This window comes from Herpailurus yagouaroundi, unplaced genomic scaffold (assembly GCF_014898765.1).
Source record: "Herpailurus yagouaroundi ecotype Mexico unplaced genomic scaffold, PumYag 192, whole genome shotgun sequence".
NCBI classification, from domain to species: domain Eukaryota; kingdom Metazoa; phylum Chordata; class Mammalia; order Carnivora; family Felidae; genus Herpailurus; species Herpailurus yagouaroundi.
The window spans coordinates 11,310,303-11,335,484 of NW_024412423.1; the positions used below are offsets into that span (position 1 = coordinate 11,310,303).

The 25,182-nt window shown below is 42.2% G+C and overlaps 1 protein-coding gene across 2 annotated transcripts in view; it reads left to right on the plus strand.

Moving 5' to 3' along the window:
* The first annotated feature begins 565 nt into the window (after nucleotides 1–565).
* Nucleotides 566–25,182, plus strand: part of SNX24 (sorting nexin 24) — a 72,159-nt gene continuing 47,542 nt past the window's right edge. Inside the window, exons 1-3 of one of the 2 annotated variants that reach the window (XM_040444335.1) lie at nucleotides 584–668; nucleotides 6,485–6,709; nucleotides 13,922–14,026. In XM_040444335.1, coding sequence (XP_040300269.1) covers nucleotides 6,680–6,709; nucleotides 13,922–14,026 — 135 coding nt within the window. In that variant the 5' untranslated portion in view covers nucleotides 584–668; nucleotides 6,485–6,679. Of the gene's footprint in view, nucleotides 669–6,484; nucleotides 6,710–13,921; nucleotides 14,027–25,182 lie in introns of both variants that reach the window. The other variant, XM_040444334.1, reaches the window with a different exon arrangement.

A 25,182-nucleotide genomic window follows, 5' to 3' on the forward strand; every position in this document is an offset into this window, starting at 1 on the left:
GCAAGCTGTCACTGGCATCATGCAGGGAAAATGAGCCTTTACTACATTTTCCCTGTTTTGCAAACAGCGGAATAAGCCCAGCTGAGGCTAGAGATGAATATGCAGCTTAGGAAGAAATTAACCTAAAATGCACTGCTGTTTGCCTGATTGTCTTCTAGGTGACACAGCATGGCTGGGCGTCGAAATACCCACCCGTAATGGAATGCTCCAGCCTGCTGTGTCTGCCAGACTCTCGCTGTTGTCAGACGATTTGTTTCAATTCCATCATACTCATTGGTGAAATAATTTTAAGGGAGGAATGTGCTCTGACTTAAAAAGTTTAAGGAGCATCCGAATGCATTTAAGTTTCTGTTGTTTTTAGACACGTTACAGGGAGACCTCACTTGGTACTAACTAAAGCATTTGGCTGGAATGCTCATTAATCAGTGCTGTTGGACCAGGGTCTCCTGAGCCTTCTGGGTTTTGGGGGCTCAGCTACTGTAATTAAAGGGATGAAATATATCATGGTCACAAACTTACCACATCAGACAACTGAGGGGTTTGAACTGGTGGAATTAATCTTTTTTTAAATTTCTTTTCTTTAGGTGTTTAAGATAGAAGTACTAATGAATGGAAGAAAACATTTTGTTGAAAAAAGGTACAGCGAATTTCATGCCTTGCACAAAAAGGTAACTTTTTTTCCCTTTTCCTTGTATGTTAGATGCTGTAAGGTTAAGACTGTGTTTTCTGTGAGCATTAACAGTGCTCAGCATTTTCTGTGAGCATAAATATTGCTGTGTTTTCTGAGAGCATTAACAGTTCCTGGAACAATACAGTTTCTTTTATCATGACTGAGGTTTTCTTTTAAAATAAATTATTCAGTCCCTTAAAGGTGTGCTTTTTGAGTAGGTGGGTTTTCTGTTAAGGTCTTTTACATAAATAGATGTGAGGGTGTAAGCTCTTTGGGTGTTATGGGTTCACAAAGAATAAGACTGAGGCCTTATTTCATCCATGAAATACACTTAATGTGCTTTACAAAAAGGAAAGAAAGAAGCAAATGATGACTTTACAGGGAGAAATGTATTAAAATCAACTTACAGGTATCTGGAAAAGTAATATGCATGTCACATGTGTCCAGGAGCATTTGGGGAAAATGTAAAAGGAGAACATGCACGATCCTTTTGAATTGTAAAGGCCACTTTGTAAGATTGGCGTTCGAGTTCTTGGATTCATTTCATTAAAAGTCTGAGATAAAAGAAACAAGAATTCAAAAGGAATGGCTGAGTTTGGGGAGAAATGGTAAAGAATAGAAGAGTGAATACTTTTTATTTTCTGACAAAATTTAATGTTTTGCAGGCTAGAAATTATTTTTGGGGTGCTGAGATTACCTTAATATATATGTGTGTGTATATATATATATATATATGTAGTGTGTATATATATATATGTATATACATGTATATATGTGTATATATGAGTATATAAACACATGCATGAATATGCACGCACGTAAATGTATGCCATAATTCATTTTCTTCACTTCTGTTACTTTATTAGCTAAGAAGTTAGATGGGAAGATACTAAGTGAATATGTTAAGAAAGAGAGTCTATTCTTTTAATGTTATTAAAGACCTCTTAAATGTTCTGGAAATTATCAGTACATAAATCATGTGACAGTGTGCTTACTCTATATTAAAAGTTCTTTAGTTATTTTTTTTAAAGTGAATTCCCCCACTTTTCTTTTTTTAAAGTCAAGAGAATGGAGTATTCAGTATAAACTTTACCAGGATATTATTGAAAAATCAGTGAAACTGTTTCCCTCTGTACACTTTTCTCTTAGGATGGCAGGGGATAACATAAAAGTCATTCCTCAATTAAAATTTTGTTAAATCCAGATTCACTTCCAAAAGAAAGAACGCAGGTGGGTACAGATTTAAACCAGACGTTGCTGTTAGCTTTTAGGAAAGCTCCAACCTAGGAGTCTGAGAGAGGAACAAACCTGGAGTCTGGGTCTCCGTGCCTTCGCGAGGGCTTCTGTTTTTGTTTGCTTGTTTTTCACGGAAGCAGATCCCAGGGAGATTTCTGCTGGGCACCTCCTGCAATAAATTCTGACGCTAAGATTAAAACCAGATCTCAGCCCCCTGCTCAGCCTCTGATGCCCAGGGTACGGACTAGGGCGCCTGTCACATGCAGGCTGCCTTCCTAACCTCCTAGCTCACCATGACCTCGACACAACCCAGCTGTCCCCAGCAGATATTCCAGGAGCAGCTCCACACCAGGCACAGCTGGGTGACTGCCAATTAGGCCCGCCCCGAGCGAGAGCCTGCCGTGCTTCTAACCACTGCAGGGTCGCTCCCCCTGTGCTCTTCTCGAACAGGATTTTATTTTCTCCCCAGCGATTATAGGCAGTTCTTAGATACTCAGACTCAGAAAAAAATTCCTGGGTTTTCTGGGATTCTTGTCTCAATTTCTGCATTTCGGTTAAGAAGATTAGCTATTCTTACAATCATATAATCAGGCCTACCAGAGTTGAGAGAGTAAAAATTCTCAAACGTCTCAATTTTGTGTGTTTAAAACATCCTGGCTGGTACATAGAGATAAAAATGGCTTTGTGAGGCAGAGTTTTAGTTACGGATTTACTTGCCCCATTGCGATCGTATTAGACTTGGCTAAACGGTTACCATAGAAGCTAGTTAAGGACAGATCATGGTAGTAGTGTGTGCAAAAAACAGAAATCTGTCATCTTGAGTGTACAACTGTGTTAAGGATTGAAATCAGCCAAAAATTTACTCAGAATCCACAAGCTCTACTGATCGCTGCTGCCTGTGGTACAACTTGACCTTTTTTTATTACATTTTGATACCCCAGTTTCCGTATTTGAATTCTGTGATGTGTTCCGAGTGCTGTTTCTTTTTAAGATTTTATTTTTAAGCGATCTGTACACCCTGCACGGAGCTCGAACTCACAGCCCTGAGATCGTTGAGTCACACGCCCCACTGACTGAGCCAGCCCAGCGCGCCTTGGCTGTTACATTTTTATCGAAAATATTTTCCTTTTAAATTCAGTCAAGTCTAGGGGCGCCTGGGTGGCGCAGTCGGTTAAGCGTCCGACTTCAGCCAGGTCACGATCTCGCGGTCCGTGAGTTCAAGCCCCGCGTCAGGCTCTGGGCTGATGGCTTAGAGCCTGGAGCCTGTTTCCGATTCTGTGTCTTCCTCTCTCTCTGCCCCTCCCCCGTTCATGCTCTGTCTCTCTCTGTCCCAAAAATAAATAAACGTTGAAAAAAAAAAAATTAAAAAAAATAAATTCAGTCAAGTCTATTATGTAGTTTTCTTGCAATCCTCAACTATTTCTGCGCTGTGTGCAATTTGCTGTGCTGCTAGTGTCCTGGTTTTTCCGGAATTTTACTTTTCCTTCTCACTTGTTAAAAGTGTTTGGCCAGTGTCCCCAAGTTAATTCTAAAATGATAAATGAGCTATTAACAGGTGCTTTGCATCTTTAGAATAACAGGGGCATAGCTCTTCTGTGTGCCTCAGACAAAAATGCTTCCTGGCTTATTGTCAGGCTAATTTTGAGGCAGAAGGTGAGACTGTTCCCATTTCACAGTTCATCTGGTTGTCTAAAGAAAGTTGTTAATGATTATCACTTCTCCCAAACTTTAATAATTGTTTTTTTTATAATTTTATTTTTTTTTTAATTTTTAATGTTTATTTATTTTGAGAGAGAGCAGGGAAGGGGCAGAGAGAGAGAGAGAGAGAGAGGGAGACCCAGAATCTGAAGCAGGCTCCGTTACTGTCAGCACATAGCCCAGTGCAGGGCTCGAAGTTATGAACCATGGAGATCGTGACCTGAAGCATGGGCTGAAATCAAGAGTCAGACACTTAACCACCTGAGCTACCCAGGCGCCCCTGTACAAAAACATTATCCCATTCGTTTACACTTTTCTCAGGATTTCTTTCTATTTCTGGGGAACATTCAAAAGGTGTTTTTTGTTTTTTCATTTTTTTCACACCATAAAGCTAAACCTTGCAGGAGGTTTGGGGACAGGGTAAATAACCCATTGTTACCCACACATATTTCTACTCTGCTACCATAATGGCTGTTTTCCTTCTTTTCTTGAAGTTTTTGTTTGTTTGTTTTTTAAGATTTTATTTTTTTTAATTTTTTTTTCAATGTTTATTTATTTTTGGGACAGAGAGAGACAGAGCATGAACGGGGGAGGGGCAGAGAGAGAGGGAGACACAGAATCGGAAACAGGCTCCAGGCTCTGAGCCATCAGCCCAGAGCCCCACGCGGGGCTCGAACTCGCGGACCGCGAGATCGTGACCTGGCTGAAGTCGGATGCTTAACCGGCTGCGCCACCCAGGCGCCCCAAGATTTTATTTTTAAGCATTCTCCCTACCCAACGTGTGGCTTAAAATCACAACCCTAAGATCAAGTCGATTACTCCAACTGAGCCAGCCACATGCCTCTCTCTTCTTGAATTCTTTAGTAAAGCAAATGCTGCTGGGCTAACCATGTTCCTGCATGGTGGTAATTACGGTGTCAAAGTTAAGTGTGTAGGCTCTGGAAGCAGAATTTTCCTGAGTCTGCCTTTACCTCTTCCCGGCTGTCAAGTTCATGGAGCAAGTTACAAGATCTTTCTGTGTCTCACGTTCCCCATTTGGAGAATGGGAATAATTACAGTACTAACGTCATAGGATTATTTTACAAACTAAATGACATTGTGTGTGCATCATATGGTAAACTTCCAATTATTGATGGCTTTCATTAGATATAATATTTTCCATATTCAGGGTGGTTTCCTTATGCTAGATTGCAAAAAGAAGCTTTCTCTGTCCAAGGATTTGCATATATCCTACCAAATTTCTTTTCAGAATGGTTATAGCAGATTTAAAATGCAGCCAGCACGTTGGAAAGTACCACAAAATCTCATTGTGTTTGAATATTACCCCCCAAAATTATATTTATTTACTTTAGCAAACAATGTATGTTGCCTTGTTGCTGTTTTCATTGGTGTGTCTTAAGTTTGTTTAGAAGTTGTATTCCCTGGGTGCCTGGGTGGCTCAATGGGGTTAAACATCCGACTTCAGCTCAGATCATGATCTCACCATTCTTAGGTTCGAGCCCCGCATCGGGCTCTGTGCGGACAGCTCAGAGCCTGGAACCTGCTTTAGATTCTGTGTCTCCCTCTCTCTGCCCCTCTCCTGCTTGTGCTCTGTCTCTCTCTCTCAAAACAAAAAAAAAGAGACATAAAAATAAAAAAAGAAGTTGTATTCCCTTTTTTTTGACTGGTCTATCTACTAGAGTCTGATTTATTTTTTCCCGTTAGTTTGTGTGGCCTGCTAATAAAATTTTAGCCATTTGCTGAAAGTACTTTTCACACAGGACCTTTTGGCCCTGATATTTATTTTAATTTACAAAAGCTTTAAATGTGTATGTTATCTGTTATGTCACTTTTCACTCTCTCAGATTCTGAATAGTAGTCATTTCTTCCAGAGTGGTGATGAGTATCTGCTTCCATTTTCTCTTAGCTTTTCCAGATTGGTATTTTTCATAGTGTGCACCTTGGACCATCTGTAACAGAACAGTATTGAATGACGTGAAGATTCTGTGTACTACCGGGACATGCTGAGTTAGAATCTCCGTGATGGAGCCCCGTAATGCGTCCTTTATTTTTATTTATTTGTTTTTTAAAAATGTTTGTTTATTTTGACAGATAGAGCATGAGTCAGGGAGGGGCAGAGAGAGAGGCAGAGAAAGAATCCCAAGCAGACTCCCCGCTGTCAGTGCAGAGCCCCATGTGGGGCTCACGAACCGTGAGATCATGGCTCTAGCCAAAATCAAGAGTCAGATGCTCAACTGACTGAGCCACCCAGGCACCCCAGTTATCTGCCCTTTAAATCAGGATCCCAGGTGATCTCAGTGCCTCTTGAAGTTTGACAGTTCCTATTGTGTGGTTATATTTTTAGAGGCATCTCTTAGACAACCCTCCTCACCCACCCTCTGCCTATCAGGTGCACTGAAGCCACAAGGTTTGAAACCTCAGGGGTCTTACCTGTGTTTCTCTTACCTCCTGTGTTCAGAGCGTCACCAAGTCCCGTTGATTCAGTCTTCCAAATTTCTATCATGTGCACCATTTAATTTTCCTCTTCTCTTTTGCCCTCCCAAGCCAGAGTCTTACTAATTGTCTAAGTATTGCTTTAGCAATTTCTGATCCTTGTCTTCTGATTCTTTCTCTGCTACAGATCAGTTTCCCTAAAGCACCATTTTCATCATTCTGTGGCGCAAACGCATTGAAATGGGTCGGTGTTGTCAACCGTATCATGGACATTGACCCTCACGACCACTTATCTTCAACTCTCTATTAGTTTCCAATTACTGGTAGGATTAGTCATCACAAACGTAGTGGCTTAAAGCAACACGCATTTATTATGCATCGGCAGGGCCGCGTTCCCCCTGGGAGGCTCTGGGAGAGAATCATTTCCCCGCCTTTTCTCACTTACAGAAGCTGCTCAGAGTCTGTGGCTTGTGGCCTCTCCCATCTCCAAAGCCAGCAGTATGGTCGGTCACTGCAGGTTCTGTTTCTATCATCACCTCTGCTATCTCTGCCTCTACCCTCTCTGATGATGACACTTCCGCCTCTCCTTTGAGATTCCATTGGCCGTACCTGCATACCCCAGGATAATGTCTCCAGCTCAAGATGCTTGACTTAAGCCCATTCTTTGGCCAGGTAAGGGGACCCAGTCTTAAGTTCTAAGGGTCAGGACATGGACATCTTTTGCAGGAGGGAACCGTTAGTCTGTCAGCCACAAACTCCTTTTCTAGTTGACCTTATTTCTCACTTTCTCATGAGAAAACAGCGGTGGCAGCCAATTAGTCTCCCCACTCACCCTCGTGTAAGAAGATCGCTGTCTGTCTTTGCCGTGCTGAATGGCCTTCCCTCTGTGCTCTGATCTGTTCAAACCAAACTGAAATACTTCACGTTCTCCTTCTTTCCTGGGAGTTTCTTTTATTCCCTCAGGTCTTTGTTCTTGGAATTGCTGTTCCTTTATTTTATTTTATTTTATTTTATTTTATTTTATTTTATTTTATTTTATTTATTATTATTTTTTTCCAACGTTTATTTATTTTTGGGACAGAGAGAGACAGAGCATGAACGGGCGAGGGGCAGAGAGAGAGGGAGACACAGAATCGGAAACAGGCTCCAGGCTCTGAGCCATCAGCCCAGAGCCCGACGCGGGGCTCGAACTCACGGACCGCGAGATCGTGACCTGGCTGAAGTCGGACGCTTAACCGACTGCGCCACCCAGGCGCCCCTATTTTATTTTATTTTAAAGTAATCTCTATGCCCAATGTGGGGCTCAAACTCATGACCCCAAGATCGAGAGTCACATACTGTACTGACTGAGCCAGCCAGGCACCTCCTCGTCTTCCTTTAGAGTAGACGTTTCTGCTTAAATTTAAAGCATGTAAGAGATCATTAAAATTTACTTGTCTCTAAGTCTTGTCTAACTAGAAGACACTTTTTTGGGGGTTTTATACATGTCGGGACCGTATCTTATCTTTCATATCTTCCTCCCTGCCTATTAGTGTTGGGCACGTATTAGGCATTAAATAAGTAGTCGGCAAATGGGATGTTTGGAGGACATTCTGCATATTTATGAATTAACTGGAGGAATGTTTTGGCTAAAAAACTCATTTTGATTGTGGGAGTTGAGTTCCCTGTAATTTTAATCCCAGGTTACACGAGTAATTCGTTTGTAGCTGTGTAGTCCCAGATGGGACCGGCAGGCACACCACACTGCAACCCAAGCGGGCCCCCACTTTGTTCCTCTCTGTTCACTCTTAGCCTCGTATCTTTAAAAAAAAAAAAAAAAAGTTATGGGGATTCCTCCCTACTGTTGAGGCCCGGCGGTGATGGGAAGAGCCTTAGGCTTGTATGAGTTTCCCCTGTGCCCCAGTGGCACCTGCCTGCATCTCCTGTAGACAAGCAAGTTACCACTTTAAATGGTGGTCCTTGAGAACAGCTCTGCCTCCCCAGGCCCACGGTCACGGGCATGCGGAGAAAGTCCTGCCCTGCATGGCCAACTGGGGAGCAGATTTTACATGCCTTCTCAGCTGTTCACTTTCCGTTCCCGCCCAGAGGTTTCAGGGAAATACGGTGCTGGTTTGTTACGAAATTAACTGTCCTCATTCTTGTTATTGCCTACTTTGGGCTTGAATAAAATAGTACATTCTTATATTTAAATTAATGAAGTACACGTTTCAAAAGAACCCGAAGCTGCCATATGGGGTCACACCAGGAATAAAGCGCCTCGTGTAGTGCTTCTAGAGGGAACCCTGAGGACGGACGGGTACCGAGGTGGAGGGAAAGGTTGAATTTTACCCCAAAGGCTCCTCACTTCTTTCCTTAACCTTTTTGTCACATACCCAGCTCTTTGTTTAGGTGCTTGGGAAAGTATCTGTGTTCCTTTCTCTGGAAGATTGGCACTATCACCAGTGAATATGTGGGACATCTGTGTGGAGGAAAGTCTGAGTAAACTCTTTGGATGGTATAAAGAGGAAAGGGAGGGGTGCCTGGCTGGCTCACTCGCTGGAGCGTGCGACTCTTGATCTTGGGGTCGTGAGTTCGAGCCCCACGTTGGGCATAGAGATTACTTACAAAAACCTTTTAAAAATTAAAAAAAAAAATAAAAAGATGACTCCAGGCAGAGGGGATTGTGCCTTCAGTATCACGGAATCTGGTGGCTATCCGTGTGGATCAGAAAGGCCGTGTGGCCGGACGCAGCATGGCCAGAACAGTTAATCATCCCATGGAGTGGCAGAGGAGTATTTATCTTGTGAGCAGCTGAGCCCTGCTGGAAACATATTGTCTTGGGTTTGTCTCTCCTCATCTAAAGCAATTCATTACTCACCTACAAACGCTGTCACAGATCCCCGCAACTATGATGATCGGCCTCCTCCATACTCCTGACGTAAATAAAAAGGAAAAGTGTTTTCAGTACTCTATCTTCAAGATTTAAAAAAAAAAAAAAGGAGAGACAGATAATGGAGTTGATTTTCTATTTTACAATGTAAGAAATGTCACGATTCAACAGTTTTTTTTTAATGTTTATTCTTGAGAGTGAGCAGGGAAAGGGCAGAGAGAGAGGGAGACACAGAATCTGAAGAAGGGAAAAGGCAGAGAGAGAGGGAGACACAGAATCTGAAGCAGGTTCCAAGCCTGACGTGGGGCTCAAACTCACAAGCTGCGAGATCATGACCTGAGTTGAAGTCGGATGCTTCACCGACTGAGCCACCCAGGCGCCCCACGATTCAACAGTTTTAAAGGAAGTTTCCTGAGGTTTAAATTGTAACCGAATAAATTTATTACCACAGAATACTTGAGCATTTTTGGCTTTATCTCTGTTTGAGAAATACCTCAAATGGTGTAGAGATGAGATATATATTTATTCCCATACAATCATAAATGGTTTCTCTCTCTCTCCCTTGCTCCTCAGTATTGGATCAGTCTCATAAATAAATGAACATGTGCTAGTGTTTCCCATTTAACATGATAAAACTCACCTTTGCCTCCCTGCTTCCCTCCCATGTTGCCTGCATTACTCTCCTTTCTTGGTAGAATTCCTTGAAAATGGAGGCTCTGCTCTATCCCTTCCTACTCCCTCCTTACCCACTGTCAGACTGTGCCCGCTTCTTGGAACCCTTTCTTGTCTGAAGGTGCGGTTTCACCCCCTGCTCAGTGCCTGCCTGCTTCTCTGCCCTGCCTCTCAGAATCAGAGATCTCTGCCATTGTAGCCATGTCCCATTGCAGTGTAAGGAACTGCCACTCACTCAGCAGCTTAAAACAAGACAACTGTATCATTTGGGAGTTTCTCTGGAGCTCGAGTCCAGGCACAGGTGTACTGGGTTCTTTGCTTACGGTCTCACCAGGTGGGCATCCAGGTGTGGCCAAGGCTATGGTCCCATCTGGGGCTCAGGGTCCTCTTCCAAGCTTCTTTTAAAATTTTTTTTTTCAACGTTTATTTATTTTTGGGACAGAGAGAGACAGAGCATGAACGGGGGAGGGTCAGAGAGAGGGAGACACAGAATCGGAAACAGGCTCCAGGCTCTGAGCCATCAGCCCAGAGCCTGACGCGGGGCTCGAACTCACGGACCGCGAGATCGTGACCTGGCTGAAGTCGGACGCTTAACTGACTGCGCCACCCAGGCGCCCCTCTTCCAAGCTTCTTTAGGTGAAAGTAGGTTTATTGCTGTCATGGGGCTGAGCCCCCCCCCCCCCCGTTTTTTTTTTTTTTTTTTGCTGATTTTTTGGCCAAGGGTAGCTCTCAGCATCTATGTCATGTGGTTGGAACATGGCAAAGCCATGAGTCTGTGTGCTAGGACTGGGTCTCATAAAAGGTAACCTCATCAAAGGAACGGCTGTCCTGCCCACATTCACTGATCCCATATGACTCCATGGGAGGGGATTATGTAGGCACACATGCACTAAGGGGCAGGTTTCTTGGGAGCTGTCTTCAGATTCTGCCATCACAGCAGTTTTTTCCCATCTGTGCCAACAGAGAAACACCCCACTGTCACGTCATCTAGTTTCATGGTTCTCAGTACCACTTAAAGTATTTAAAGTATTCTGACGCCTAGATCTAGACTCCTTTCCCCCTGCCTACATTTTATCTCTATGTGAGTGTCTCGGGGGCATCTGAGACTTAGAATCACCAAAACTAAACAATGGATTCCTTTGTGCCAGGAGTATTTTTCATTGGATATACTAGGAACTTGATTAGGTTTCTTAAACAGGTGCGAGAAGATTCTCACGTTGCAACAAAACTAAAAGCAGACGCTCCAAGTTGATGTTGCAATTCCGCAGTATCCATATTCCAAGTTCCTTCTAGTCTTTCTGCTTTACCGTCTTTATTTTAGCATGCGCCTTTCACTCTTCTGGTTACAGTACAGCGGCTGTCACTCCAGGAGTGCTTCGCGTTTCTGTCAGGAAAAAGAGCCCCATTATAGTGCTGCCTGGTTATGGAATCTCTCATGACCTCCTTAAAGTGAATTTATATTAAGTCATGCCCTTGCTCAAGACATTCACTAAGCTTCCCATTTAAAATGATATGGGGGTGCCTGGGTGAGTCAGTTTTGGCTCAGGTCATGATCTCACAGTTCGATGATGGGTTCGAGCCCCATGACAGGCTCTGTGCTGACAGCCCAGAACCTGGAGCCTGCTTTGGATGCTGTGTCTTCCTCTCTCTCTGCCCCTCCCCCCCTCTCAAAAACGAATAAACATTAAAAAAATTTTTTTTAAAAAGGAGCAATGTGTGAGGAGAAAAACTTGTTTATCTGAGTTTTTGAAACTTTGAAAGACAATTGTGATTTCCTAGGCTGCTGTCTAGGCATTTTACAGTATGATAACCCTGCTCACACCCAGAGTCCGGACATTTAGGTAAGGACCTGAGTTCAGGATTCCCTCCATACATTCCCACTTGGCTTTCCTGGCACCTTTTAAAATAACCATTTGGAGTCAAGCCCTCGGAAATTTGGTGACCTCAGTCCTGACCAGCTGAAAGTGATCAGTGATAGGTGCTTGTCACCCTGCTGTCTTGTCTCCTGCTTGTTCCTGACCTGCCACCCCTCCCCTGCTTCTGGGGTCTCTGACAAGTCTTCTGACTCTCTTATCTCTCCGTGGGTGTAGTGAAACCTTGCCTTCATTCACAGCAAGCCCATAGGGTCCATTTCCCCAAAGTGGGAGCTCAGGTGTTCAGGACGTATGCCCCTTACTCAGCAGGTCATAATCTGCACATTTTTTTTTCTTTTTTTATTGTTTATTTACTCATTTATATCTTAGCGAGCAAGAGAAAACAAAAGAGCAAGGGCGAGAGTGTGTATGAGAATTGGAAAGGAGCAGAGAGAGAGAGGGAGCCAGAGAATCCCAAGGAGCCTCCGCGCTGTCAGCTCAGAGCCCGATGCAAGGCTCGCTGTCACAGAGTGTGAGATCATGACTGAGTCAAAATCAAGAGTCAGACGCCTAACCAAGTGAGCCACCCAGGTGCCCCTTTAATCTGTATATTCTTACTTCCAACACCAGGTCTGGCTTCCCGCTACACAGTCTCAGCAGGGTTTCCAAATTTTTAATTAGAACATTAAACTTCATTCCATTTGAGTCCGTGTGTTGGTTTCATATTGCTGCTCTCACATGTTAGCACCAACTGAGGGCTTAAGACAACAGATGTTTATTTTCTTATTCTTCTTGTGGTCAGAAGTCCACAATGAGTTTCCCTGGGCTAAAATCAAGGCATCCCCAGGCTGGAGGGGCACGTCCATTCCCTTTCCTTCTAGCTTCTCGAGGTCCCCTGGGCTCTCCACCCTCCCTCTGTCAATGAAGCCAGCCACGTGGCATCCTCCAGGCTCTCTCTGAATCGGAGCCTCCTGCTTCCTTCTCATCGGGCATCTTATTATTTCAGTGAGCCCACCTGGATAGTCGAGGAGAATTGTTCCATTTTAAGACCCCTGTGCAAAGTACCTGGCCATGTAAGGTGACCTTCACAGGTTAGGATGTTGATGTCATAGGATGAGTCTCCCACAGGCAGCGCTAACTCAGGTTCCAGTAGAATTTTTCTTTATATATGTTGTCCCTTAAAACTGCTGCCCAGAAAGGCTTAGCTGAGAACCGTGATTTTTCATGAACAGAATTTGGACCTAAATCTTAGGAGCATTGGAAGAATCAGTCTCTCTGTTTTAAAAAACTTAAGTTCATTCTATTGTGGACCTTTTGAGAAACTCTCCAAGTAGTTTGGTCTAGTTTACGTGTCATTTCCAGCCAGATAGTTAGAAACATTGCATTTTATTTTGCTGTTTTATGTGAAATAATATGTAGAAAGATTTTACTTCTTCTGAGCAAAAGTTCATTATATTAATTGATTTTGAAAATTATAGGGGCGCCTGGGTGGCACAGTTGGTTAAGCGTCCGACTTCAGCCAGGTCACGATCTCGCGGTCCGTGAGTTCGAGCCCCGCGTCAGGCTCTGGGCTGATGGCTCGGAGCCTGGAGCCTGTTTCCGATTCTGTGTCTCCCTCTCTCTCTGCCCCTCCCCCGTTCATGCTCTCTCTCTGTCCCAAAAATAAATAAACATTGAAAAAAAAATTAAAAAAAAAAAAGAAAATTATAGGGGTGCCTGGGTGGCTCAGACGGTTGGGTGTCCGACTTGAGCACAGGTCACCATCTCGCGTTGTGAGTTCAAGCCGCACGTCGGGTTCTGTGCTGACAGCTGAGACCCTGAAGCCTGCTTCAGGTTCTGTCTCCCCCTCTCTCTGCCATTCCCCTGCTTGTGCTCGCTGTTTCTCAAAAATGAATAAACGTTAAAAAATAAATTTAAAAAGATTATAAATGGCTTTACCTCCATTATAATGCATTTACTGAGCTTTAAATTTTTTGGAAAAAAGTAATCCAGTCTGAAATACTCAGTGATATACAAGCATAGCAAAATCTACCAAAACCATAAAACGCTTATCCCGAAACCTAAACACTTAGGAAAGCCAAGTAAAGAATTTGTTACCGAAATTTCACTGTAATTATACTTTCTTGTATCTTTTTTATTGGAGATAGTTGTGGCTCATTTTCTTTTTTTTTTTTTTTTTTAATTTTTTTTTTCAACGTTTATTTATTTTTGGGACAGAGAGAGACAGAGCATGAACGGGGGAGGGGCAGAGAGAGAGGGAGACACAGAATCGGAAACAGGCTCCAGGCTCTGAGCCATCCGCCCAGAGCCTGACGCGGGGCTCGAACTCACGGACCGTGAGATCGTGACCTGGCTGAAGTCGGACGCTTAACCGACTGCGCCACCCAGGCGCCCCCTATGGCTCATTTTCTTTTACTGCCTTTCCCCCTCAAATAATGTCTTTATAATTGAGACATTTTTCTGTTTTTTTGTTTGTTTCTATCTTTATAGCTTAAGAAATGTATAAAAACTCCAGAAATCCCTTCTAAACATGTTAGGAACTGGGTCCCAAAAGTCTTGGAGCAACGACGACAAGGTTTGGAAACATATTTACAGGTAAGATGTGTTCAGATCTTCAGTCAATAAAATGTAGTTTAAATAAATTTATGTCTCGATATTTTTTTTGTCAGAACTTCTGGGTGAGATGCAAAATATATCAACAGTCAAACATTCTAGATTAAAATAAAGAAAGTTTAAAATTAAAAATATGTTGTCAGTTGGTTCTTTTAGCTTTAATGAAGTTGTATTTGTAATTGGTTCTCTGGATCGAGGAGGTGAAAATTTAGTATAAAGGTAAAAACTGATGTAAAGCAAATCTGTCCATGTTTTAATTCAGCTCTGTGAATTACTTTTTGCTTTTTGTTTTCTTTCCAAGATTTATTGCTTTCTCATGGCATTCCTAGCCTTTAGTTTTGGGTTTTGAAGACATAGAAAAACTGAATTTTTGTTGGGCCTGGCCAGTCCATATATGGAATCAAGTTGAGAACAAGTGCATAAAAATTAATTGCCTCTGATGAAGTGCCGGCTTCTTTGAAAATTAGAATGTGTGCTTGTGAAAGAATGCGATAGGAGGCTCTTTTCTGCAGCTGAGAGGAGCAAGTGGAACTATTGAGGGAAGAAAGAACAACGCTTGTCCTAAGTGACAGGAAAAGCAAAAGAAAAGATAGAGCAGTGTCAACTTCTCTCTGTTTTTAAATATAAAAGGCTAAAGGCCTCAGATGAATATTTCATGTAGTCATTAATCCGAAGAGAACCACACAGGGCAGGTGCAGGGATGGCACAGGTCGGGTGTTCAGCCAGGACACTGAACAATTGACAGGCAGATGCATGGGAATGACCCAGGTGAGCATAGCTGGGAAGATAAGGAAGAGCAGAGCTGGACCTCACCTGAGGGTTATGGATTCACCGTGATGAGCTATCCATCTGAGACATGTTACATCACAGAAACAGTGGCTGTTACTCTCCTTTTTATGAATAATACCTTGTAACCCCTGTAAACTTTAATCTTAGGGTGGGTTCTGTGCAGGCAGGTAGCTGGAGGCTCTGGGAAGCCAGGACCCAGTTTCCACGACAGAGTTTTTCTGGGTGGTTGTGCCTGAGTCGCTCTTGGTTACAAGGGGAGGATGCGCTGTCACTGCACGCTTCAGATGACTCTCTCCCACTAGAGAGATGCCAAGAGCCTCTTGGTGGCCTTGCATAGTTTTCTTGGTCTTGATGGTGTTCTCCAAGGAGAGTTGACATGCTGGAGACCTTGCGATCATCTGAGGAGGGCTGTCTTGACTGTTTTTGCTCTCTTCCTTTGGGCATGGCGGTTTTCACTGCCTCTCCCTGAAAGTGGGAGATTAAAGGAAAGGGGGACCACAAAGGACAGGAACGTGTGTGGCTGTGTTCCCTGGGACTCTGTACATGGAGCTGTGAGCGTTCCCAAGCTTCTGGCAGCATCACAGAGCAAAACCAAAGCAAAAAACCAAAACACGAGACTTGAGACATTGTGTATGCAAAGGGTAGAAAGTCATGTTCTCTGTAATTAAATGGAATAGGTAAACAGCGCATTCTTACTCATAAGCCAGATTTTCCACGGATATTGTATATCTTCAAGCTTTCGTTGTGAAGAACGCTTTCCTCTTTTTCCTCCCATTGTCTTTGACACATGACTTCCATTACTACTTAGTGTAAACATTTTAAGTTGTTTGTACTTTGAATATAAATGTGCAGATAAAATCATCTGGCACCGAGAGGAGTTTACAGTGACTCTCAAATTGGGCTTGGAATTTTCTATTCTCAGAAATGGGGCTTGAAAGAGGTGGTTGAGGGACTAAAAGGGCTTGGTTCCTGTTGTGAGTTTAATATTCGTTTTCTTGTCACTTCAGTCTCCAAGGAGTTGCAGGGAGCCTTCTCTTCTCCCTTTTCTACCTGATTCTCTTTGTGGGCAGTGGGAGCTAGGTGGAACTTGGAAAGATGAGTGGGAATGCTTAATCTGTCCCAAGTGAAATGAAAACCCTGGGTTATGCATCATTTTGGGATAACTTGTGGTATGTAAGCCTCTTGAGGAGTAAGACAGCCTCCATGATCTTACGGTTCATGAGTTTGAGCCCCATGTCAGGCTCTGTGTTGACTGTGCAGAGCCTGCTTGGGATCCTCTCTCTCCCTCTCTGTCTGCCCCTCCCCGGCTTGTGCTCACTTGTTCGCTCTGTCTCTCTTTTTTTCAGAATAAATAAATAAACTTAGGAAAAAAAAAAAGGAGTAGGCCAGTCTTTTCATCAACTGGCCCTTTTCTGGCCCATAAACCTGAGAGAGTATTATAGCCCAAGTCAGAGCATCTAAAGCTCACTGTGACCTTAGACGTTACCTAGTCCAACCTGCCTCCTGCCCTTCATTTACGTGCATGATTGTCTGTCTGGCCTCACTTTCCCACCCGTAGAACAGGCAGATTAGCCTTTGAGAGGGCCACAGAAAACACTTGTCCAGAGATCAACCAGTACATTCTGGACCATGGGTGAGTGCAACACCATTCCCTAAGGTGGCCCACACTGCTCTTTTATTTTAGAGGTGGAGAAACTGAGGTGTAGTATGGTTACAAAACCTGCCTCACTTCCTGGAATTTATTAGTTAATGAGATGGCCTGAAATGTTAGTTTCTTAACTCTCAGGAGGCTCTTTTCAAGCTGCATTGTAGAGTTTCTAATTTTTCAGCCTTGACATAGTTTTACTTAAGGCTATATTAATAATTGTAAAAGAAATGTCCTTATAATCATAAACTTTCACAATTTATTTAACTACCTACCCCCATCTCCCTTGATAGATTGATAGATTGGGAATTTTTAAAATCTATAACTTGATTATTTAGAATCCTACACGGGCAGCTGGGTGGCTCAGTCGGTTAAGCATCCAACTTCCTCTCAGGTCATGATCTCGTGGTTTATGAGTTTGAGCCCCGTGTCAAGAGCCTGGAACCTGCTTCAGATTCTGTGTCTCCCTCTCTCTCTGCCCCTCACTGTTCATGCTCTGTCTCTCCCTCTCTCTCTCTCAAAAATGAATAAATATTAAAAAAAGTAAAAAAGAAAAAAAGAATTCTTAGGATTTGTTGTGTCTTCCAACTGGAAAAGTTCCATAGCCTCTCTCTGGTTGTGAAATTGTTCCATAAAGTACAGGTACACCTACTCTGCAATGAAAGACAAGACACATAGAGGGCCTAACCAGGTCTAACGTCGCAGAGTCCCAGAAAGAAGGAAGAGGGGAAAATACAAAAGTAGGGGAGGAAATAATCAAAGGAAAAATAGTTGAACATTTTCCCCAGCTGGAGGCTGTGAGCCTTTACATAGACCAGATGCCCCGAGGGCAGAACCCAGAGAACCATAGAAGTCCTCCAGGGCTCGGACACAGCTGGCAAAATTTCAGTATGTCAGAAATAAAGATCCATACTCTTCCAGAAAAGAAAAACAAACAGTGGGCAAGGTTGAGGTTCTGCCCTGGCCTCATTTTCTTATCTGAGACTGGTCGAATGGGCGGGTCCCTCTCCGTTCTTCAGTAGCAGCGTGAAATCGCAAGCTGGCCGGGCTTAGACAAAGACTTTTCATGCGTATTTCTCATGCGTCACTTGTTGCAGTAATGTGAGATTTATGTTTCTGAGAAAGGGACACGCATCTCATGTCATTTACTGAAGAACAACAGCAGTTTACGTTTTCATCTTATTCATAAGGAGGGAACAACAGTTAACTCTGCAGTGGGTGTTGGGAGCTAGAGATCCAAGTGACCCATAGAAATCAAGACTAAGGATAATCTCAGCCAGAAAGAAATGCCTTAAAGAAAAGTTCATTTAGAGAAAACAGTCCACAGCTGGTGTGGAGTTTGTCAAAAAGCACTTGCAGAATGCTATAGTCAGAGGACCCGATTACCTGACTAGCCTGCCCCTCATTTGTTTTTTGAACATGTACAATATAGTACAATGTTCCCTTGGGCCAGTAGTCTGGTGGACCAGAGTATTATATTTTTAACTCTTCCTCTAGTGCATGAAACATTTATTAAAATTGACATCGTGTGCTTGAAAACGCGTCTTCTCTAATTCTTGAATGCACTGAGCTATATATAATCAAATGAAGCTGGTTAAGTGTGCTCTTCAGTCAAACGTGGCTTTTTGATCTGCAAGAAAAAGGTGTGTTCACATTTTCCACTTACGTTTCAAGGATTGCTCGCTCCTATGATTGAGCTTAGTTCAAACATCCATCCTTTCTCTCTTGGTCCCTTTTTTTTGTGAGCTTTTGCTTTTGTTGTCCACGTTTGGATTGGTGGCAGATTTCCCCTGCCCCCAACCCCCTTTTTCTCTTTTCATTTTCCTTCCTCTGTTAGTTTGCATCTATTCTTGTCATAGTTACCTGTTCTCTTTAGTCTCCTCCTGAGCACAACAAGGATTTTAGGATGTTTCACATCTCATCACTCTAGACCACTCTAGATCTAGGATTCTGCGTTGACGGTCCCTGTTTTGTTTTTTTCCACTTGGAAAATACTGTACCACTTCCTTCTGGCTTCTATAGTTAATGATAAAATCCACTGTCATATTAGTGTTTTCCACTTGTATGTGAGATGAGGTTTTAAGATGTCTTTTTTCAAGATTTTATCTCTGTCGTTAGTTTTCAGAAGCTTCATTGTGTGCCTTGGTGTGTATTGCTTTGGGTTTTTCCTGTTTGGAGTTTTGTTTCTCTCCTCCGTGCTTTCTCCTCTCCTTCTAGGACTGTGATCGTAGGGGTACATGGGGTGTTTTGTGCTGTAGTCCCACGGAGACTTACTTGGGTCTTCTTCTGGATTTTTTTTTTTTCAGACTTTTTTCTCTGCGTGGGTCAGATAAGATCATTTCTGTTATTCTGTCTTTCCATTTGCTGACTTTTTCCTCTGTTCTTTCCATTCTGGTATTGAACCTGTCCACTGAGCTTTTTATTTTGATTATTGTATTTTTCAGGTTTAAAATTCCCACTGATTGTTCTTTATATAGCTTTTATTTCTTTGCTGACCCCCTATATGTCTTTGTTGAGTTTTTGTACTGTTTCTTTTGTTTCAAACATGTTCATAATTACTCATTGAAATATTTTTTTCTTTTTTTTATTATTTTTTAACGTTTATTCATTTTTGAGAGAGAGAGAGACAGAGCATGAATGACAGAAGGTCAGAGAGAGAGGGAGACACAGAATCTGAAACAGGCTCCAGGCTCTGAGCTGTCAGCACAGAGCCCGACGCAGGGCTCGAACTCACAGACCGCGAGATCGTGACCTGAGCCGAAGTCAGCCGCCCAACTGACTGAGCCACCCAGGCGCCCCTACTCATTGAAATATTTTTATCTTGGCTGCCTTACAAGTCATTATCCAACATCTTTGTCTTCTCAGTGTTGGCATCTATCGATTGTCTTTTTTATTCAGTTTGAGAGCTTCCTGGTTCTGATACGAGGAATGATTTTGGTTGATTCCTAGACATTTTTGTATTTTGTGACGAGACTCCGGATCTTATCTAAACCTCCCATCTTGGCTGACCTTCTCTGATACCCCTCAGCCTGGGGGACAGGTGGGGGGACTTTATCTCATTGCTGCCAGATGCAGGTAGAAGACCAGATTTCCCACTTGGCCTTGGTTGACACCTGGGCTGGAAAGGGTATTCATTACTGCTAAGAGGAAAGGAGTCCCAGCTCTCCCTTGGTTGCCACTGACGCTTTGGGTGGGGCATGTTACTGTCTTGGGACAGTGAGAATCCTGGCTCTCTGCTTGGCCTTCTCTGACACCCCCCTGGCATTGAGTGCCCCGTTGAAGTCTCATGAGGTTGGAAGTCTAGGCTTCCTTCTAGGTTTTCCCTGGCTTGAGTGGAAGTGGAACAACTATTCTTTCTGTGGTCCTGGGGTTGAGTAGAGTGATCGGTGTCTAAAAGTTTTCTCTCTTCCTAGGCTATCATTTTCACAGCCTTCTTACTAAAGGAAATGGGCTTTTATTGGGGCTTTATTTGTCTGCAACTCTTGGTATTTCCTGGCTGCCAGCTTTCTCTGCTGTATGTCAAGATACGTGAGGCAATGGGGCGCCTGGGTGGCGCAGTCGGTGAAGCGTCCGACTTCAGCCAGGTCACGATCTCGCGGTCCGCGAGTTCGAGCCCCGCGTCGGGCTCTGGGCTGATGGCTCAGAGCCTGGAGCCTGTTTCCGATTCTGTGCCTCCCTCTCTCTCTGCCCCTCCCCCGTTCATGCTCTGTCTCTCTCTGTCCCAAAAATAAATAAACGTTGAAAAAAAAAAATTAAAAAAAAAAAAGAAATTTTGTCTGATTTTTTTCCCCCCTAATCTGCCTGGATGTTTCTTGGGAGGTCTGTTTTTATCTTTTTCAAATATTTTAACTCTTGGTTTCCCAGGAAAAATGGTTATCACCATTTTTTGTAGTAATCACCACTGTTTTTGTAGTTCTTTTAATGAATAATTTACAGAAATTCAAGTGAGAAAAGTGAAATACAACTTCACTAGAATTTTGATCGGAATCTCAGCATCACAAACTCAAAAGTTTGAGTCCTTATTTTCCTAGTTTTTAAATGGGCAGCATCTTTTGAATAGTATACCTCCTTGATCTTGAACTACTCTGCATGAACCTGAAACATAAATCATCTTGTAAGCCTTGTAAAAGCCTCCAGATTTTAAGTGTATCTCTAGTAGGTTTTAGCTTACCATTGTTAATGGTTCTTTTTCTTAGACATGCATTTTCACAGTCCAAATCTTTGGAAACCTTGATGGTTAAGAGATGTGTTGAAGAGACAGTGGCTTATATCATTGCTGCCTAATTGCAAAATATTTTCCTTTTTAGATTTAGAGACACAACTAGAATGACTAAATTAATAAACTTTTTTTAAACTTCTACTCTACTGTTTCCTTCCAGACACCTTTGTATATGCTTTTGTCAAGTAAAATAAAGCATGTGTTAAATAAATCTTGGTACACAAACATCATAAAAAGTGAAAGAATAGTGTTCCACATTCGTTTAGCGAAATGAAATGGTCCATGTTCTGGATGTGAAGTAATGTATAGTAAAGTTCTTCCTATCGAATGAATATCTCCAAGAGAATACTGTATTTCCTTTTTTTGTCATTGATCTCTAAGTGTGAGAAAATTCATCTGTGATAGCATCTGAAGTTTCATGATCTATGACTTTACCTATGCACCCAATTTTGGTATATATTATGGAAGCCAGTAGTCAGATGTGGCTAATAAACATTTGAAATGCGACTAGTCTGAATCAAGATGTTCTGTAAAATATACACAGATTTCAAAACCTTTGTACAAGAAAGAATGTAAAATATCTCAATAGCTTTTATAATGATTACACTTGAAGTAATATTTTGTATAGGGTCGAACAAAATATATTGTTCCTTTTTACTTTTTTCATGTGGCTACCAAATAATTTAAATGTGAAATTTACTTTTTAAGTTTATTTATTTATTTGGAGAGAGGGAGAGAGGGGGAAGGGCAAAGAGACAGGGAGAGAGAATCCCAAGCAGGCTCCACACCATCAACACGGAGCCAGATGTTGGGGCTTGAATTTATGAAATGCGGCATCATGACCTGAGCCGAAACCAAGAGTCAGAAGCTTAACCAACTGAGCCTCCCAGTGCCCCAAATTTTACATTTTTAATTATTATGCAGTATCTCTGTGGCTTCCATTTTACTTCTGTTGGATCGTGGTGGTCTAGAGTATTCCTGTCTCTCTCTGTTGTCGTTATCTGAGTCATCTAATAATCAGGAAACACTTTACTCCCTTGATTTTTTTTTTCTTTATTCTTTTGGGTAGAAAATGAAAATTGCTAAATATTTAACTGTGTTCAATGAAAACTTTTTAAGTAACTTCAAAGATGATGTCTCCAAACCTTGAAAGATAATGAGTACTTTGGGCAACACAGTAAGAAAGTTAAAACGTATTGTAATGATTATTATTTATTTCCTTGTCTTTCCAAATGATTCCATTGTTCTATAGATGTTCTTATTATTTTCATATTTTCTTAGCACAGTTGAGAATAACTGATGAGTAATGATGAAATGATACTGAGAATCACAAAGTAGCAAAGTGTTGCAAGGTATAGGAAAAATAAGATTACTAAAATTCAGTAATGTGTATTAGGAAAGAATCCAATTGATTCATATGGTAATCCTAAGAGTGAAGGAATTTGGTTCTCTTTTTTTTTTTTTTTTAATTTTTTTTTTCAACGTTTATTTATTTTGGGGACAGAGAGAGACACAGCATGAACGGGGGAGGGGCAGAGAGAGAGGGAGACACAGAATCGGAAACAGGCTCCAGGCTCTGAGCCATCAGCCCAGAGCCCGACGCGGGGCTCGAACTCACGGACCGCGAGATCGTGACCTGGCTGAAGTCGGACGCTTAACCGACTGCGCCACCCAGGCGCCCCGGTTCTCTTTTTTTAAAGATACACGAATTTTCTTTTTTTTGGAAGACATGTAAGAAAGAATAAACGTCATAAAATACCAATTTTTATCAATAGAAACAATTTTCTGTCTGTCTTTTTAAAAAGAAAAAAGTTTATTTCTTTATCTTGAGAGAGAGAGCGCACAAGCCAGTGAGGGGCAGAGAGAAGGGGATACAGAATCCCAAGCTGGCTTTATGCCATCATTGCAGAACCCGATGCGGGGCTTAAACTCATGAACCCTGAGATCATGACCTGAGCAGAGATCGAGAGTCAGGCGCTCAACGGACTAAGTCACCCAGGCGCCCTTAATATTCTGCCTTTTAAATGTAATCTGTCGGGGCGCCTGGGTGGCGCAGTCGGTTAAGCGTCCGACTTCAGCCAGGTCACGATCTCGCGGTCCGTGAGTTCGAGCCCCGCGTCAGGCTCTGGGCTGATGGCTCAGAGCCTGGAGCCTGTTTCCGATTCTGTGTCTCCCTCTCTCTCTTCCCCTCCCCCGTTCATGCTCTGTCTCTCTCTGTCCCAAATATAAAAATAAACGTTGAAAAAAAAAATAAATGTAATCTGTCATTCTTCTGATTCTTCTTTTCATCTTTGGCGTTCTGTTTTACCGTAGAACTTTGTTACTGTAGTTATTCTGTATCTAGGCATAGATTTTTTTTTTCCATTTATATTTTTGTGTATTGTGTGTGCGTTTGTGTGGGTGCGCACACACTCTCTCAGTCTGAATATAGGTACCTTTCAGTGTCTCTGGAAAATGCCCAGGTATCATATCTTTGATTGTTGCCTCTTCCGTCCCCCCCCCTTTTTTTAATTTTTTAAATTCTCAGTCTGATAAAAGTGATGTCTTCATAGGTCTCATTTGTTTCTGCTAGTTTTTGCACATGGTACTTTGTTTCCTCTTAGTGTATTTATGTGTGGTTTTTGTTTGTTTCAATTTTTAGCTTGGGTAATGCATTTCCTTGTACCTTCATCCTTGGGGATTTTTTTTCATGTCCAGGATTCAATTTACTTTTTACACAAGATAGAATTTTTGTTTGCTTTTGCTAATCACCTAGGAGCACTACCAACTGGGTGGGACTTCTTAGCTTGAAAGTTTTTTTGGACCACACAAAAGGCATTAGATTAGGTTCCAAATCTGTGAGTGGGTTTATTTCTCTCTTTCCCTTCCTCTGGGTATGTATCCTTCAGCAGCTTCATTTGGAGTTCGCCTCTTAGATCCCTGATGCCCATCTGTCTTGAGCAAAGGTTAGGCTTTATCTTCATTTCTTCTGTCCATGCAGCTTTCATAGTAGATGCTCAAAGTTCTAGGGTTCGACTTGCCTGTGGGAAAGGACCAGCTCTGGTGCTTGCTTATCTATCAGGATTTCAATTTACATTTGATGTAAGGATGCTCGTGATTCCTTACTTTTTTATTACCTCAGTGATGCATTTTTAAAAAATTTTTTATATATATTTATATATATGTGTGTGTGTGTGTGTGTGTGTGTGTGTGTGTAATTGTACGTAATATGTATTTATATTTTAAAAAAATATATATTTATATTTATAAATACAAGATATGTGAAATAGATTTAAATGTAGGTATTGTGAGTGTATTTACATATATAACATTTTTAGGATCCTCAGTATTCGTTTCCAAGAAAATATGGCTTAGTGAAATGTTCAAGTGCTAAATCACTCCTCATGGTTAGCCAGATACTACTACCAGGATTTACCATATGGACTTCTCTCTGCAGTTACATACATAATTTGCTACAATACGTTCTTCAAACACAGAAAAGTTTGGAAAATAAGTTTAATTATTTTACTGATTATAAGATTCTGTTTGACAGTGTTTGCTTCCCAAATCAAAATGGATTTGATATCCTGTTCATTCAGGGGAGGGAATGTGATTATGCAGGAATCTCTGGGAGGGTCCACCTGCCACAGCAAGTGACTTGTCATGTTCCATACCAGAGCAGAAGCCTTTATAAAATGCCACCTGTCATATACATGTGCTGTAAAATAGACCTTAAACATTCCCACAAGTTAGTTCCCAAAGAGGTTGCGTCGTGACCTAAACATGTTTTTTTGGTTTTTGTTGTTGTTGTTGTTGTTGTTGTTTTTAAATTACATAGCTAGTATGTAGGCTTAATGCCATGGGGTACATAGAATAAATTTTTTTTTTATCTGCCTTTGACTCTTATTCAGACACCAACCTCCCCACCCCAGTGTACTTAAGAAGACACTTTCTTCCAAAGTAGGCTGGCTTCCTGATTCCACTGTGCATATATTCCAGCCTTTATCTTTTTTTTATGTTTATTTTTTATTGTTGAGAGAGATAGACACAACACAAGTGAGGGAAAGGCAGGAGAGAAGGAGACACAGAATCTGAAGCACGCTCCAGGCTCTGAGCTGTCAGCATAGAGCCCAACGTATGGCTCAAACCCATGAACCGTGAGATCATGAGCTGAGATCATGAGCTAAGCCAAAGTCCGGCGCTTAACCAACTGAGCCACCCAGGCTCCCGTATCTTTTTTTTTTTTTTAATTCTTATTTATTTTGAGAGAGAGATAGAGAGCAAGTCAGGGAGGGGCAGAGAGAGAAGGAGACAGAGACCCAAGCAGGTTCTGTGCTGTCAGCAGAGTCGGATGCAAGGCTCAAACCCATGAACCCTGAGATCATGACCTGAGCCCAAATCAAGAGTCAGACGCTTAACCGACTGAGCCACCCAGACGCGCCAGCCTTTCTTTATTTCTAACCTGTCTTTATCTTTATTTTTTCATGAGCTTCTTTACCCTTCTAA